Source organism: Peromyscus leucopus, chromosome 2, assembly GCF_004664715.2.
Source record: "Peromyscus leucopus breed LL Stock chromosome 2, UCI_PerLeu_2.1, whole genome shotgun sequence".
NCBI classification, from domain to species: Eukaryota; Metazoa; Chordata; class Mammalia; order Rodentia; family Cricetidae; genus Peromyscus; species Peromyscus leucopus.
The window spans coordinates 88,128,621-88,145,524 of record NC_051064.1 but is presented as its reverse complement, the minus strand read 5'-3'; the positions used below and the strand labels follow the sequence as shown (position 1 = coordinate 88,145,524).

General features: G+C 39.6%; 1 protein-coding gene across 1 annotated transcript in view; it reads right to left on the bottom strand.

The window, feature by feature from the left end:
• Nucleotides 1-452: 452 nt before the first annotated feature.
• The window catches only part of Lurap1l (leucine rich adaptor protein 1 like), a 42,023-nt gene continuing 25,571 nt past the window's right edge, over nt 453-16,904 (bottom strand). Inside the window, exon 2 of the mRNA XM_028873323.2 lies at nt 453-1,191. Coding sequence (XP_028729156.1) covers nt 817-1,191 — 375 coding nt within the window. The 3' untranslated portion in view covers nt 453-816. The remainder of the gene's footprint in view (nt 1,192-16,904) is intronic.

Sequence of the window (16,904 nt, the reverse complement as noted above, 5' to 3'; positions counted from 1 at the left end):
TGTCTACCAACAAACATAGTCCTGCCTTAGATCAGACTCACTTCTCTTTCAGCCTTCCCATCTCTCTTTAAGCCACTCAGGAAAATCTGTCTGTGCCTATACTCATCTTGAAAACTACTGCCCATTCTTCTTTGAAATCTAGTAGTGTAATACATATTGCAACTCAAATAAACTTAAGATTTGAGTTAACTCATTGATTATAAAATGGTAATCTACAATGTTAACACCAGAGTGGACTTAATCAAGTCTACGTAGTTAGTCTTCCAAATGTTAATCATGTTGATGAATGTGACCAAGAGTGCTGCTCACTATGTACTAACATGTCCTGCCTTTGAATTAATGTCTAACTTGATCCAAATATTTTGTTCAACTTATGATACAAACAGTAAAATGTCTTCATATCTTCTGGCACATAGAAATATCAAATCACTTAAGAACACAAGCAACAAAAATGAAGTTATCAGACTTTGGTTTATTGTAAAATTTAGCAAAGTTTTCCTTATAATCCCTGACCCCTTGCTCTGAAAACATAAGCGGAAACAATTATTGCTTATTCTTTCCCCTCTATTTGTCTGTGCTACTATCAAAGAGGGGAGGAAGCTTATTATAATAAATAAAATAAAAATGTAACAGAGAAAAATAAATCAGTCTAGATGAGAAATATTAGGAGCAAAAGAAATATCATTAAGCAGTTTAAAAATAAGCTTCTTTAAAAAGGTTGCCTTATTAAAATAAATCACACCAAAAATATAGCAGCAGAGAAGAAGGATACATACAAGTTAATTGCACACCAGTCCCATGCAAAAAACTGGGTCATTAGCCAAAGCAGTAGTACTCAGAATCCAACTTGGGATGCTTGTGCAGAGCCTGGGAGTCCTCTATGATGGAGCTGTCACTGAACTGATCCAAGTCCGAAGGCGTCTGATGGCCCGGTACATCATCTGCCAGAGTGTCCAGATAGCTCCCCACAGAGATGCCATCCAGCCCGTCACTGCCATCTTGGAGGCTGTTATAGCTGCCATGTAAGGAGGTATCCTGACTCTCCAGCAGACTGCACAGGCTGCCACTGAGACTGCTGCCTCGGCTGGTGATGGTGGCCTTTTCCTCAATCATCCACTTGATGGACTCAATGCTCTCATTGATGAGGAGCAACTGGCGCATGAGCCTCACATCTGTGGCTCTGAGGTTAACCTATGGAAGAGAGGAGGAGAAGAAATACATGCCAGTTATTTCACATTCTAGAAAAATCTCAAATTTGCTTATCCTGTGTACTTCAGTCCACAATTTTAAATTCATAGAATTTTTAAAAAATACTCTTGTATAATTCTCTTTGGAAACTGTTGACTCCTGATAGGAGTCAGACTCAAGAACTTACTTCCTGGCATATGCATCAGCCTCCTAATTGGACAATAAAAGCTCCATTGTGTTTCTAACCCCAATCAAGCTCCTTGAATACACCCATCAAATGGCAAGTTGTCTGTTAAGAAATGTATTCTCTTTCTGGACAAACTAATAACTTATCTATATTTATATAGTACTAGGCTAACAAAAAAGTGGAGAAATGAAAGAATCCTCATTAGTTTTATAGAAGCCTCTGATTATTAAATGATAACATGCCAAGCAACATTATAAAAAAAAAAAAAAAAAACATTCATTAGAAAAACCTAATTACACTGTACTGCAGGCAGTATCACTTTCTTCTTCCTTTATAAACAACTGAAAACTGCAGGGGAAAATTTAAGAATATAGTAGAAACAGGCAATCCTGACTGTTTCTCCATAAGGAATGCTCGATAGTACATTTGCTTCTAAGGAGAACCAAACTGGGAGGCAGGGACCTGTCTGGCCACAAGGGGGCCTACTCACATTGATTACAGTTTGAAAATGGATACCCATTCTCCCACTTGGAATAGTAAGCCAAAAACGCTTGCCATGCCAATTCTCTCTTTGAGAGACAGGACTAATTCAGATATGTAGGTCTCTAGACTTCTCAAAAGCATTCCTTCTTAAGTGACTCAAACCACAAAGAAAAAGAAGCCTATTGTCATCAGAAATGTGCTTTCATCCAAAAGTACTTCCTGCTGGGGAGTTCATCCATAACTGAAGGTGAACTTTGGCTGTTGAGTATGTGGACAAACAGGGAGGGATAAAATCTCCACCAGAAAGCAGCTGAGGATAGTGCTTCATGAATAGAGCACTTGCCTAATAAGTGCCCTGGGTTCAACCCAGAGACAGACAGACTAAGACACAGAAAGAAGAGAAAAAGACAACAAGAAGAAAGAAAAAGTTTCACTCTAGAGTACACTTTTCAAAACATAAGGGAAATATAAGTGTAAATACAGAAAGTACAAAGTGCACTTTTAAAATACCATGGGATCACTAAGATATTAAAGCAACCTCTGCATCTTCTCAGTGAAAGGCATAAACAGTAACAGGTTGAAATTAGTCTCCCATGGTATCTCAAATAGAAGGATATGAGCTCAGTAGGCCTCAAACTGCTTTTTTTTTAATGGTGTTTCAATAACTTTGAAATTGACTGACCAAGAAGGAGGCTTTCTGAAAGTCTTTGTGTTCCAGTTCACCCACATACCTTAAAGGCCATCAAGACATAGTTCAAATTACAAATAATACAAATATTTACAAATACATGGGTCTACTGGTGAGCACAGAAAATCAGTGGGTAAAACTTCTACAAAATTCTTCAGTAAGTCCCTGAAGCTGAAGACATTTCCCATGCCTACTAGTGCTGTGGATATTGCTCTGTATAAATAAAACACTGATTGGCCAGTGGCCAGACAGGAAGTATAGGCAGGACTAACAGAGAGGAGAATTGAGGGAACAGGAAGGCAGAGGGAGAGATTGCCTGGAGCCTCCGCCAGGACAAGGAAGATGTAAGGTACCAGTAAGCCACAAGCCACGTGGCAAAGTATAGATTAATAGAAATGGGCTGAATATAAGAGTAAGAGCTAGACAATGATAGGCCTGAGCTAATGGCCAAGCAGTTTAAATAATATAAGAGTCTGTGTGTTTATTTTATAAGTGGGCTCCGGGACTGGCAGGACTTGGCAGGAGCTGGAGAGAAATTCTCCAGCTACATACTAGAGGCGTGGGGCAAGATCTGCATGGCCATTTCCCAACCAGTCCCCAAATGGACAATAGATATCCAATTCCACGTGCATGCTTCATCCCAGGAAAACTGCCAACTGGGTCCAGCAGTGGACCATCAGCGATCTTCATTTCTCCAAAGCTTCCTCATTCCTTCAGGTGCACTGTGCCAAGCTTACTGACTACTTATTCTCTTCTGCTGATCCACGAGCCTCTATATCACTTTCGGGTTTCTGTCTCACAACATTGTTGAATTTTGTGCGGTTGCATACTATGACTGATTGGGGATACATATCACAAATAAATATGTATATATTGATCTTCTCAATTTAGCAATAAGTCCCTTAAAGAAGTAATTCTTACCATTCTCCTACATTGTAAAATATTTCCTAAGCACTTTTTTAAAATTTTAGTCATATTTTTAGATCTTTGAAATATCTTAAGATACTAATAAATTCACACTTACAGAAATTATGTCACGCAAGGGTTAATATGTACTAAGAATATATTTTCTTTCAGCAATTATGGCCTTGTATAGTGGTAACATCTAATAGACATTTTATCATTTTCAATTTTATCAAGGAGTAATAATAAAAAGAAAGTAGGCTATGAAGAAACAAAAGTTTCCTTTGACAGTGAAATGATTTAAATAAGGAAATCATTGACTTCTAAAAGCAAAACATTCAGATGTTATTGAGTCATTGTTGGGGGGTGGGTTATGAAAGTAACGTGGTTAAAGCCTGTTGATGCAGATAATGATTATAGATGTAAGTGCATGTAACCCCATGTCCTCTAGGGCAGTAAACAGTGTCTGCCCGATTGCTGGGTGTGCTGGTTTCTATGACTGGCTGCTGCTAGTCTGTTCCAGGAGTTCTTGTCTGTTATACAGGGCCTTGTCCCAGAACTGAGGTGTGGTTATGGTATTGATGAACCTTGGGTGTATGAGCAATCAACCAAAAACTGAATCACAGTGTTACTCCTGTCTCCAGTGGTTGCCCCACCTTTCCATGTGTGATTCATCTCAGTCCTTGTGATGACTGCACCAAGAACAGAGTAGCTTTACCACAGTGGCTGTTGTTCTCTCAGCTGGAGTCTCATAAGCCCCTTGACTTTATTCTGAGTTTACTGAGAGTTGGGACCCTCCTCAAGCTCTGAGCTTCAATGTTACTATAACCTTAGAGAGCCCATTCCTGATTAATCATGTCCAGTCCTCAAGCCCAGTTACAGATTGAGTTTCATGACTATTGTTTCCTGCATATTTATGACTTGTTAGAATCAATTTGCTTATTACTTGCGCATGAAGGAGTTTCAGAGTACGGGGAACTTTGACTGCCTAATCACAACTACTTGCTAAGACCTAGGGGAGTGCTTGGCACACAGTATCTACTCAATCAAGATCTGTCCAATGACTGAACACTAGTTATGCTCTGGATTGGTCCCTTGGTTCAGCAGCCTGGAGCTTTGTGTAAGTTGGTGGTATAGGACTTGAAAGGAAGGAAAATCATCAGGAAGAAACACCCCAGGACTGAAGCATTCCCAAGCATACACTCCTCTTTCTATTCATTCACAGGACTCTGGCACTGAGTCACTGGCATAAATTCGCCCTTGCTTAAATTTACAGAGTGTAAGATAGCATCTCAAAGGGAAGCGGACTTCAGGCTGTGAGTCACAGTGCACACATGATTCTGTTTGCTTAGGGGTGATAACTTGTTCTAGCACAGCACAGGTGTTCTGCAAACACCCAGTGAAAGGAATTGAACAAAGAGACCAATCAAACCACATATCTTTTTCCCTAATACAAGTGTCCGTACTGACTGACTCAAAGTCACGTCAGTATATTCCCTTTCCTTCCTCACTTCCCACGCCCTATTCTGATCTTTACAATTTCTGCTGTGTGGTTTGCCTTCACCCTAAGTCTGAGTCTTCCAACCTTTAGGTTTGTGCCAAACAGGTTTTTGGCCTGTGGGGCAAATGCTGAAACTTCATGTCATTTCTGACAAGTGGTGGACTGAGTTTGTACAAAATTTGAAATGAAGGATCTAGAAAGAACAACTGTTTTCAAATAGTTGCTAAGAACAACATTTTCAAGATCTATTCTCTTACGAAAAATCCCTTCTAAAACCATTTTTCAAATTACATTTATTTATTTATCTATTTATCTGTGTAGAGGGTGGATGTGTACAGGTGTCCTAGACGTGAATACAAGTCATTGTAGAGTCAGTTCTCTCTTTCCACAATGTGGGGCTCAGGGATCAAAGTCAGGTCATTGGGCTTGGCCAAAGTAGATTTCCTGACATATACCAGAGCCATCTCATTGGCTCCACACAATCCTTTTCATAAGAAAGAATGCAACAGTTATGAATTAGCATGATGGAATTGAAGGAAGAATACAGTTAAATTTTCAATTAACCAAAGAACCGAGGTAGCTGAAGAGATGGTTCAGTGTCTGAGAGCACGGGATGCTCTTCCAGAGGACTAGAGTTCAATTTCCAGCATCCACAGGGTGATTTACAACCATCTCCAACTCCTATTCCAGGGCCTCTGAGGGGATTGGGCCAATAAGTGGGGCACAGACATACATGCAGGTAAAACACCCATTCACATAGACGAAAATAAATAATTGTTTTTTTAAATCAGAGAACTGATATTCAAGATGGTATTGTATGAGGAACATAGTACACTGTACAGGTCTGACCTTGACATGTTCTACCTGTGATCTCTGGATAAACAAGCTTGGTGTGTAGGACTTCAGATTCCTCCAAAGAAAAATCATGAAGTTCTGTTAAGTTCTCCATGAACCATGGGTCTTAATAAGGACAGCAAAGTGAGTTCCACGAAATAAAGAAGAATCCTCATCACTGAGACTGAATTGAGCCTGCCTCATGTACTTATCTCCATCCCCACCAAGGTTTCATTTTAGGTATTACTTTATAAGAAAGTATTACTGATCAGATGCTCCCTGGTTTTCCTTCTGTTCTGACATAGTCTCTGTCTTCTTTGAGGCTGTGTGATTACTAAGTCACTTTTGCTATGAGGAAATCATAAGGGCCATGAAGAGACAGACAATTCTTGCTCAACAGCTTCAGCATGAAATGTTAGCAAAAAGAAAAAAAAAAACTTGTGGTTAAAACTGAAATTCTAAGTCAACATGAATTATAATTAGCTTATCAGAATTGTGTGATAATCTGTTCAATTGTGTAACTGAGAATAATTTGTATTCTCACCATTTGAGTTTAATAAAAATCATATTTATGTTCCAAGGCAAACGTTTTTTTTTTTTATTTACTATTGTCTTGTCAGTGTGTATGCCTGATGCATATAAGCAAAGCCATGTGCTTGTAACAGCATACATGTGGAAATCAGAGGGTGACTTTCTGGAATCAGTTCTCTCCTCCCACAAAGAGATCCAGGGATTCAACTCAGGTTTTAAGGCCTGCACAGCAGTATTTTTACCAGCTAAGCCTCTTGCCACCCAAATAATGTCTTTAAATTAATCAACATGCACATGAGCTGTTGAATGTGTCTTCCAACAGCCGTTTCTCATGTTGTCTTGTTGTACTTGAGGACCACGTAAGATACCTCTTACAAAGTCCCCTATATTTTTACCCTTTTATTTACTAATACTAAATTGAGTAAACCAATAAAGCATGCCATGTCTAAGTTACACATTCCTACTATAAACCCATGATATAAATCCCAAATGTCCCAAAAGCGATAATAGGAATTTGGAAAAGAAAGTTGATGTGATAAGAGAAAGAGGTTAGATGTGCCTCTTAGTGCTGTGCCCTATGCCTAGTTTCCAACCAGAAGAAACAATGAACATCTACTTCTTTTTTTTTTTCCTCCCAATTACAGTTAGAGAACGTCTTTGATTCTAGACAATCCTCTTTTATAGTCATATTTATTTCCAACTTTCTTACCATACTTATTTTACAGATATTTAAATTTTAAACATGAATTGGAGGGGTATTGAAAAGGTGCCTGAAATATTACTTTTTCAGCAGCTTGTCTTAGTTTATGCCTTGTCTTGGTTAGGGTTTCTATTACTGTGATAAAATGCCATGACCAAATAACTTGGTGAGAAAAGGGTGTGTTTTCACCTTACACTTACACATCACATCCTTACACAAAGGAAGTCAGGGCAGGGATCAGAAGGCAGAGACAGAAACAGAGGTCATGGGGGAGTGCTTACTGGCTTGCTGCTCATGGCGTGTTCCTTCTTATGTTCCCCACCCCAGGACCACCTGCCCAGGGTGGCAGCCTCCACAATGGCCTGGGTCCACCTACATCAGTCATTTTTTGATTATGGTCCCCTTGTACCAAATTACTCTAGGTTATGTCAAGTTGACATAAAACTATCCAGAGAATGCACATCCTCATTGTGTAACCTCCTGGTATCCAATTCTGTTCCTTCTCTGAATTCACCACATAGCCATTTGATGATCACAAGACATTTTCTGCCTACTCATGGTTGAATCCTCCACAAGTTTTATTGATAGCTGTATTATACAGCATGTCTCTCTATCCGCCTTTCTCAGCAGATCCATGAGGACACTGCTGTCCCTGTCATCTGGGAAGACACTATAGGACGTTTCTATTCACTGACTTTCTATTCAGTATAGAAGCTTCAGGAGAAAAGCCTGTGATCACACACACCTTTCTCATTTGGTTAAAATTTTAGAGCAAAATTAGTTTCTAACTAAGAAATGGAGGGTTTAATTTTTATATCAGTCAGCTTTGACATCCTTCATTATGTTGCTCACTGGTAGAACTGGACATTAACTACAACAGTTTGCTCTTTTCCCAAAGCCTTATGGCTAAGTAATTTCCCCAATAACCACATTACTGACATAAACACTACCATCAGTACAGCTGACCAATAATCCTTTTGATGACGCAGAAAGTAGAATTTGGTTATTTGAAAGAGGTACATATGACTTCACTGACTCTGAATCTAGTTCCAGCATGAAAGCAGCTTGTGAGTACATATCAGCTCCTTCCAGTGAGTCTTCCCATAGCTAAAGTGAGCTACACAGCTTTCTTTCTTTCTTATCCCATCAGGTTGTACTCAAACTGGTACCTTTTTCATGTTCTAATGGACTGACTGAAAGTCAACTTTCTCTATGTCTGAAGCATAACTGACATTAATACAACAAACTGAAAATTACCTGAGCCAAGATTTATTTAGAGTGAGTTAACAAACATGTCTCACATTCCCAACAGAGAAGTTGGTCCACAGTGAACATAGACCAAAAGTTTGTCCACTAACATAAATTATTCTGCATATCCATCTCTCCAAGTTAGACCTTAAAGCAGTATTTCCAGATGAGGTTGAGGTCACAGCATGTGCTTCTCTGTGGCTGTAGTGATCAGGATTCTGTTCTAAGAGGAGGATGAAGGGAAGTATAATGCCAAGTGTTCAACAGCCAATCACTAGTCAATGCATACACACTTATTTACTGCTTTATTGTTGGCTAGTTTATGTCAACTTGACACAAGCTAGAGTTATCTGAAAGGAGGAAACCTCAACTGAGAAAATGTCTCCATAAGATCCTGCTGTAGGGCATTTTCTTAATTGGTGATTGATGGGTAAGGTCCCACACAATTGTGTTTGGTGCTACCCTGGGCTGATGGTCCTGGGTTCTATAAGAAAGCAGGCTGTGTATAGGACCAACCTAGGCCCTCTGCATGTGTGTGACAGTTGTGTAGCTTGGTCTGTTTGTGGGGCTCCTATCAGTGGGATCAGGACCTGTCCCTGGCACTTGAGCTGGCTTTTGGGAACCTGTTCCCCAAGCTGGGTTGCCTTGTCCAACCTTGATGCAGGGGGAGGAGCTTGATCTTGCCTCAACTTGATGTGCCATGCCGTGTTGACTCCCATGCAGGCCTGCCCCTTTCAGAATGGAGATAGAGGCGTGGATGGGGGCAGGGGAGGGGGGCAGCGGGTAGGAGCAAGGTTGGGGGAGGGGATGAGAGGAGAGAAGGGAGAGGAAACTGTGGTAGGTATGTAAAATAAATGAAAAAAAAAAAAAAAGCTACAGGGAGCAAGCCAGTAAGCAGCACCCTGCCAAGGCCTCTGCATCAGCTCCTGCCTCCAGTTCTCTGTCTTGAGTTCCTGCCCTGACTTCCTTTAATGATGGACTATGATGTGAGAGTACAAGCCAAGTAAACCCTTTCCTCCCCAAGTTGCTTTTGATCATGACACTTCATCACAGCAATGAAGCAGTGACTGAAACATCCCACCACTGTGTTGAAATAACTGAGCTAATCAATTTATAAGGTATAAAGATTTATTTTGGCTCATGTCTTCACACAGCACACTTTGAGCATGTGGCAGAATAGTACCTCACAGGGAGAATGCATGTGAAGAGGGCCTGTTTAACCTGCAGTGGGTGAGAAACAGAGAGACAGGCTGCAATCCCAGCATCAAGACATAATGCCCAGCAACTCAATTTCCTTCCAGAAAGCTGTATATCTGAAATGTTTTACCACCTTCCAGTTCCGTCCCAAAGTCAGGAATAGAGCCTTGGACACATGGGCTTTTGCAAGGCATTTAAGAGCCAAACTCTACCATATAAATGAATGCAATATAAAAAGTGGGCTAGTAAGGAAAGTGTGTAATAGATACGCTTTCTTTTTTTTGTTGTTGTTTTTTGATTTTTGATTTTTTCGAGATAGGGTTTCTTTGTGTAGTTTTGGTGCCTGTCCTAGATCTTACTCTGTAGACCAGGCTAGCCTCAAACTCACAAAGATCCACCTGGCTCTGCCTCCCAAGTACTGAGATTAAAGGTGTGTGCCACCACCGCCTGGTTTAGATACACTTTCAATAACATATAAAGTAGCCTTTACTATAAACTTCTGATAACCAATTGATTTTCAAAGGATGCCTTATTCATTCTTGCCGAACTCTTGGATGTATGGCAACAGATAGACTTGCTCCCACCTTACTGATTCTTCTCGATAATTATTTATCCTTAAATACACAGTTACATGTGGTTAAACTTTCTCATATAGTACAAATTATGTGTATTAAAACTGAAGCCTGTGTTAGCCTTACATTGTTTATGTTACTGGTTTATCAATGGTGTCAGCAATTTCTTTGGCGAACTGTATAACTGATTTTGAATACACACCAAAGACTCCATTTCCCTTTTCACTGTAAGCAAAGTAACAGGGACATTTCAAAATGTACTTATTTTGTATTTTATGTATACAGATTTTTTTTTTAATCTACATGTATATGTTCACCACTTGCGTGCTGGGGGCCTACAGAGTTACAAATGGTTGGTTATGAGCTGCCATGTAGGTGTTGAGAATTGAACAATGTCTTCTAGAAGAACAACCAGTGTTCTTAACCATTGGGCCATCTCTCCAGCCCTATAGGGACATTTTGAAGTTTAGTCTTCAGTATTAAAATCATCTCTGACTCTTTAAAGTCTAGAATCAATTAATTAAAACACAGGATTTATTTATAGTGTTTTCCAGTTTCTGTGTATGAATTCTTCTATCATGGCTAATTTCTAGTTAGCAATGTGATGTCAGCCAACACAACTGGTAGGTGTTTAGAACATCTCATATTCAGTATTTTCATCTCTCAGATACAAACAGAAAAAAATTTATTTTTGGGGGGATTTCATGAGTAATATATTTACATCATTTATACTTTTTGTCTCCAACTCCTCTGATGTCTGTAACCTCAACTTCTCAAATTCATGGATTCTCATTCTTTAATTATTATGTATATATATATATATATATATATGCAAATACACACAAAGTCATATACATACATATACATTTATATATACAACCTGTTGAGTCTATTTAGTGTTAGTGTTGTCACATGTAATCTATTAAGGGCTGATCATTTGGGATTAGATAACACATCAGAGAATTTATCCTTGGGGAAGGCTTGTTATTCTTCTCAACATCCACTGACGGTTCTTCTTCTAGGGGGTGGAGCCTGGTGAGTTTCCCCTATAAATGTTGGCATGCCAACTGATCTTTTCATTTTTTAGGTCTTATTTAGGTAACCATATTATTTAAATTTCATGGGCATAGCTTCCCTGTCATGTATAGAAGACAGTTGCCTTAAAACCAGGAAAAAAACCCACTATAACTGATAGTAAAACAGTAAAATCATCAAGAAGTGGTTGAGTACTTGCTACCATTGAGTATTGATTTGTAGGCTTACATACAAACCTAAAGGTTTAATAGTGAGTCTGACAAGAAGTTCCCAAAGCCCCTGAAAGTTTAATAAGCAGCTCATGCATCCCAATAGGTGTTAGTTTCAGAACCACTGGGAAGATATAGAAGGCTTTGCCTACTTTATTGTATTTTGTGAAAAGTATATTTAGGGACTTTCATTTTATACCTTAGGATTTTTATCTCTCTCTCTCTCTATATATATATATATATGTTTTAAAAACAGAATGTTCCTGTCTCAGAAATGAAAAAAAAGAAGAATGTACCTTTATCTTTCCCACTAACCAGAACTTGAGATAAATATAAAACATAGTGAAATAATTAATGTCAAGGTAGGCATGGTACTAAATGCTATAATCCAGGCATTTGGGAGGCTGAGGCGAGAGGATGGTGTCACCTGGGTTACACAGCAAGACACTGTCTCAAATATAAGAAGTCATTTATGGATATGGTCAAGTTCAGTATGTAGACTATTGTTTTAGTGTCATTGAGACATGAAGTAGACAAGAAGGGATAATCAAGGTGCTGAAACTCAAATGAGTATTTACATTTTTATACTGTGATAATTTAATGGTTATATTTTTAAAATATGCTCAACACTTCTGTGTTTTGGTAGGTAGAATCAAATAAATCCAAGCAATAAGGGTTGGTTACCATTATAAATAATATGCTGCATGTTGATGTGGAGTCATTCAAGAATGGATTTAAGGGGGTTTGGGGATTTAGCTCAGTGGTAGCGCACTTGCCTAGCAAGCGCAAGGCCCTGGGTTCGGTCCTCAGTTCTGGGGAAAAAAAGAATGGATTTAAGGGTTGTCAAAAAACAAAACAGGACTATAATGGAAGCACTTTATAGTTAACCTTTTTAAATTCTTAACATTGCTTTTACATTTATTTGTTTGTGTTATTGTTTTTTTTTTTTCTTGTATATGAATGCTTTGCCTGTTTGTATTTCTGTGTACCATGTGCATGACTGGTGCCCACTGAGGTCAGAAGAGGATGTCAGATCCCCTGAGACTGGAGTTACAAACGCTGTGAGCCAGCCACCATGTGGATCCTGGGAATTGAGCCCAGATCCTCTACAAGAGCAAAAAGTGTTCTTAACCACTGTGAGCTGGCTCTTCAGCTACCTCTTTAATATCTTAATGTCACCCATCGTTACATCTTTTGGTCTCAGTCCTTACATCCTCTACATCTTTCTTATTCCACCAACACTATCCTCAAAGTTATCCATCTGATAACTTTGTCCAAATCCTGAGTGCTCTAAGGACATTTGCTTTTCCTATACTTGTTGAATAAGGGAGGAGGTAATTAGCAGAAAAACTGATCTTTGAGTTTAATAGAATAACGAGAAAGTAAGTAAAATTGAGTAAACAGCTTCTACAACACAATAAAGCAAGTGGGCCCTGCTCATGGGGAAAGCTCTTGGATGGCAGGTGTTAATGGTCAACTTGACACAATCTAAACTCAGCTGGGAGATGGGCCTCGGGTATGGGGTCGATTACCTGAAAATAACTTATTTGGGAAGATTAGCCCATTGTGATACTACCATTCCCTGGACTGTGGACCTCCGACTGTAAAAAGTAAAGAAAGTGAAGCGAGCCACAACATGCATTTGTTGCTCCGTGCCTCTTGACTGCCAGCTCCAGTAAACTCTTGTTCTTGTGACTTCTCTGCCATGGTGGACTATAGCCTGGAACCATATATGAGCAAAGTAAACCTTTTCTCCCTCAAGCGGCTTTTTCAGTGTATTTTATCATAGCAATGGAAAAACAAAGACAGCAAGCTTGGATATGCACATGGACCTCCTAAGAATCTTGCTAATATATAGATTTGGCTTACTAGTTTCATGATTCTGCGTTTCAAACATGGTCTCAGTTGATATTAACTCATAGGAAGCCTGTAAAGTATATCTCCATTATTCCTCCTCTTGATGTATATCCTTTGGTAGTCCTTGCCATGCACTGTAGATCAAGTCTACTGCCTGGTTTCTAAAGAGTACTGGAACAACCCTTCTGAGAAAGGTTGCAGAGAGCATGGCTTCTGCTCAAATATAGCCCCCTTCCATGCTGTGAAATGCCCTAATCTGAGATCCACATGGTAAATAAGTGAGTGTCAGGCAATAGCCAGCAAGGGGAAGGACCTATCCACCATCCCCAGGCATCTCAGTAAGCCTGGAAGCACATTCTTGAAAAATTGAGCCTAGAGATGACTGCAGCCCTCACCCTCACCCCTGCCCTGCACCTTGATGGGAGTCTGCTAGAATCTCTGATCCAGGGTCACTCAATTAAAATGCACACAGACCCCTGACTCACAGGAACTCTGAATCAGTTTGCTTTTTGATGATGCTGAGTTTGGAGGAGCACAGATCACTAATAAATCATTGCTGTGACAACCCAGCCACACTTTGATCAGCAAGGGCCTGAAGGTCTTTCAGCTTCTGATAATTTGGGAGAATGGCAGACCACTGTGTTAATGGAATGCCACTCTTCTAATATCTAACGGGTTGTTGTTTAACAAACGAGTAAGTAGGTAAGTATTTATTGGTGGGAACAAAGAGTATTCTAGGTAAGGCAAAGTCAATATTTAAATAGCTATCTTGATTTCCCATGAGGCAAACTTTCTTCACCAGAGAATGCTGTTTCTTACACTGAGGAGTGATAATGGGAGAAATGTTTGATAAGTAGTGACAGAGTAGATACACTCAATGGAGATAACGCACATAACTCTCGAGGGAAAATAAAACGTAAATAATTACACTGATTAGCAGATCTAAACTTAACATCATAACATGCAGACACAATGTGAAGAAGAATTTGGAACAAACTAGAAGATTAACAGTGACATTATTGAAGTTTCAATATTTACAATTTTCTTCTATAGCAATTTTTCTTTTCAAAATTGTCCATTTAAGTTGAAAATGTTTTGAGTTGGCCTCAAAAGAGGAAAAATGGAAGGAGCATAGGATGGGAAAAGCAGTTCTCTATTGAGAAGCTTACTATACACCAGAATGTATTTATATGTTAATTCATTGTCTTTACAATGGGTCCCCTGTAAAATGATCCCTTTGGATAGGAAACATAACTGAAGCCACTGGCATCCTGTTGTGATACTCATTTTCAACTATTGTTAGTGATTTGGCCGCATTTGCAATCCGTTATGGAACATGAGTCTCAGTCTTGTCCTATTTTCCCTACAGTGCCCAACACTGACTAAGTATTTTCACTTGAGATTTCAGGCAAGACTCTCCAGACAGGACAGTGATGTAAGCCTCACTGGGTGGAGGCAATGATGAGAAGAGCAGCCGATAAACAACACCTGCAATATTCCAACACTCACTGCAGTACCTCAACTTTCTGCTCTCATGATTTATTCAGTCTCAGCTTTTAAAAGCAGCTTTGGGAATACTAAAAAAAGTATGTCATTCATTTATCATAAGCTTCCTATGCGCTGTACTTAGGTAGCTGCCGTAAATATCAATTTGTCAGTATGTCATCACACACACACACACACACACACACACACACACACACACACAGCAATTGCTGAAGCTGATTATTCTCATGGTGGTTGCAATCTGACAAGTAACAAAGGTCTTTACAGTAAGAAAACAACTGAACAAACTGCATGTCAACAACATCCTTAGAGAACTGAGGTCACAAGGCAAACTGCAGCCTGGGACACAGGTCAATAAAATCAATGCGGCCTGGAATCCAGAAGCAGAGAGCCCTGAGCTAGGACCAATGTCAGTTAGCAATGTTTCAAAGGCAATTTGTGAGTTGGTGGAGGTTGCACGGCACCTGCCTGGGAGTTAGGAATGGCTTCAACACTCCACACTTTCAGTTTCACCTCCAGGAGTGCTGCTGTGTTCTGATCTCCTGGGTTTCTGGCAGGAAGAGGGATGCTCTGAAGTAGGAACTCGCACACCTTTCTGGTCTCCTTATGCAGGACTCTCCTGACAGGAGGTTGTTTTACAAAGACTAGTAAAGTTAGGTTTTCCCTAAAGCATATCTTAGTTGAGAGAGGGAAACGATTCAGTCAGGCTCACTAGAGAACACTCTGCCTTGGGCTGCCATCCAGCAAATCAGCTACTCCTGGGTAACGTGGGGTTAAGATGGAAAGTGCTTCAGGCCTTTGATCCTGGTGAAGATTGCCCGAGAAAAGTGAGAGATCACCGTGTGCCAAAACAGGAGTCCTGGAGGAAATTTCAGTTGATGACACCCACGGCTGATAAACAGTAAACAGCCCAACGCTGGCTAATGCTAACAGGGAGCCGCACTTAAAGGCCTCGGAACCCAGCTCCTTTTTCATACCCAACAGCCACAGAAGACCAGAGAAAAGTCTAGAAACTGCCTAGAACAGCATAAAAACAAAGAAACAGACAAACAAAAAAACTAGACAACCAACCAAACAAACAAAAACAAAACAAACAAAACAAAAAAACCAACCCCACAGAGAACAAGTATAAGAAGCTACTTCTTTTGCAAACTATTTAAACTACAGAAATACTTTTAAGTCCTGAAGGGAAGGGGGGAATCACAGGAATTGAATATCCACAGCATCACAGTGACGAGAATCAGGCGAAGTTTAGTCAAGTATGGCCTGTTCTTCTTTCCCTTCAAGCTGCATGGAAAGACCTTCACAGTCCAGGTCCACACAGTGAGGCCCTCCCACAATCCTCTGGTAGTAGGCCACCTCTCGGACTTTGGTTGTTGATAGGAGTGGCATAGTGTGGTTGAATAGTAGCCAAACCAGCAAGCTTTATTGTTTAATTTAGTTTAGTTTTGTTTTTTTAAGAGCTAATAACAAGCTTTCCATCAGTATTGCTGAGAGTGGGTGAGTGACACTCTGGTAATATCCATAGAGAGAGTAGAAATTATCTCCCCAACGGAAGAACTTCACACTCAAGAAATAAACTTCATTTAATTAATTTTTGTTCCCTGGGCCTATCAGAAAAGATTAAAAACAAACTAATATGATAATTTTTACCATAAACTTTTAAATTTTGTTGAAAATAGACTTCTGAATCTTAACATAAAATTTTGTAAAATCAATATATCCTCAATGATACCCTAAAAGAGATTAAGGGTATGACCTGATGACCTAGGCTGACTTTTTTTTTCAGGTAATCTGCTATTTACTACCAATTTGGCACAGACTTACAAAGTCATAATCGAACTTGGAAATTTGTGTCTCAAAGATGTGCAAACAAATGTCTTAGGCCAGGTTGGAAAAAAAAAAAAAAAAGATAATCTCAAAAACTTCAGTTTTATTGTTCTAACAGATTTTTAACAGTTTTAACTCTAAATTAGGAGCTTGTGCTTACATTTTTCCTTAGAAAATATATAGCCACAGCACATTTATCTATTGGTTTTCTAACTAAATGCTCCATCATTTTTGACATATTCCTTCTAAATTTCTTGTGAAAGTCAAGGTTCCAGCTTGCTGGTGTCACAGTCAGAGCCCTCCCCGAGGAAGCACCTTGGACTCACCACAAGACCTGCTCATACAGAATGGCTTAAGCTGTTTCTGGGCCGAGGAAAGCATAGGAAGGGGACTTTACCTTCCAGGAACTTGGTTTCTTCTTTTTGTTTCTGGTTT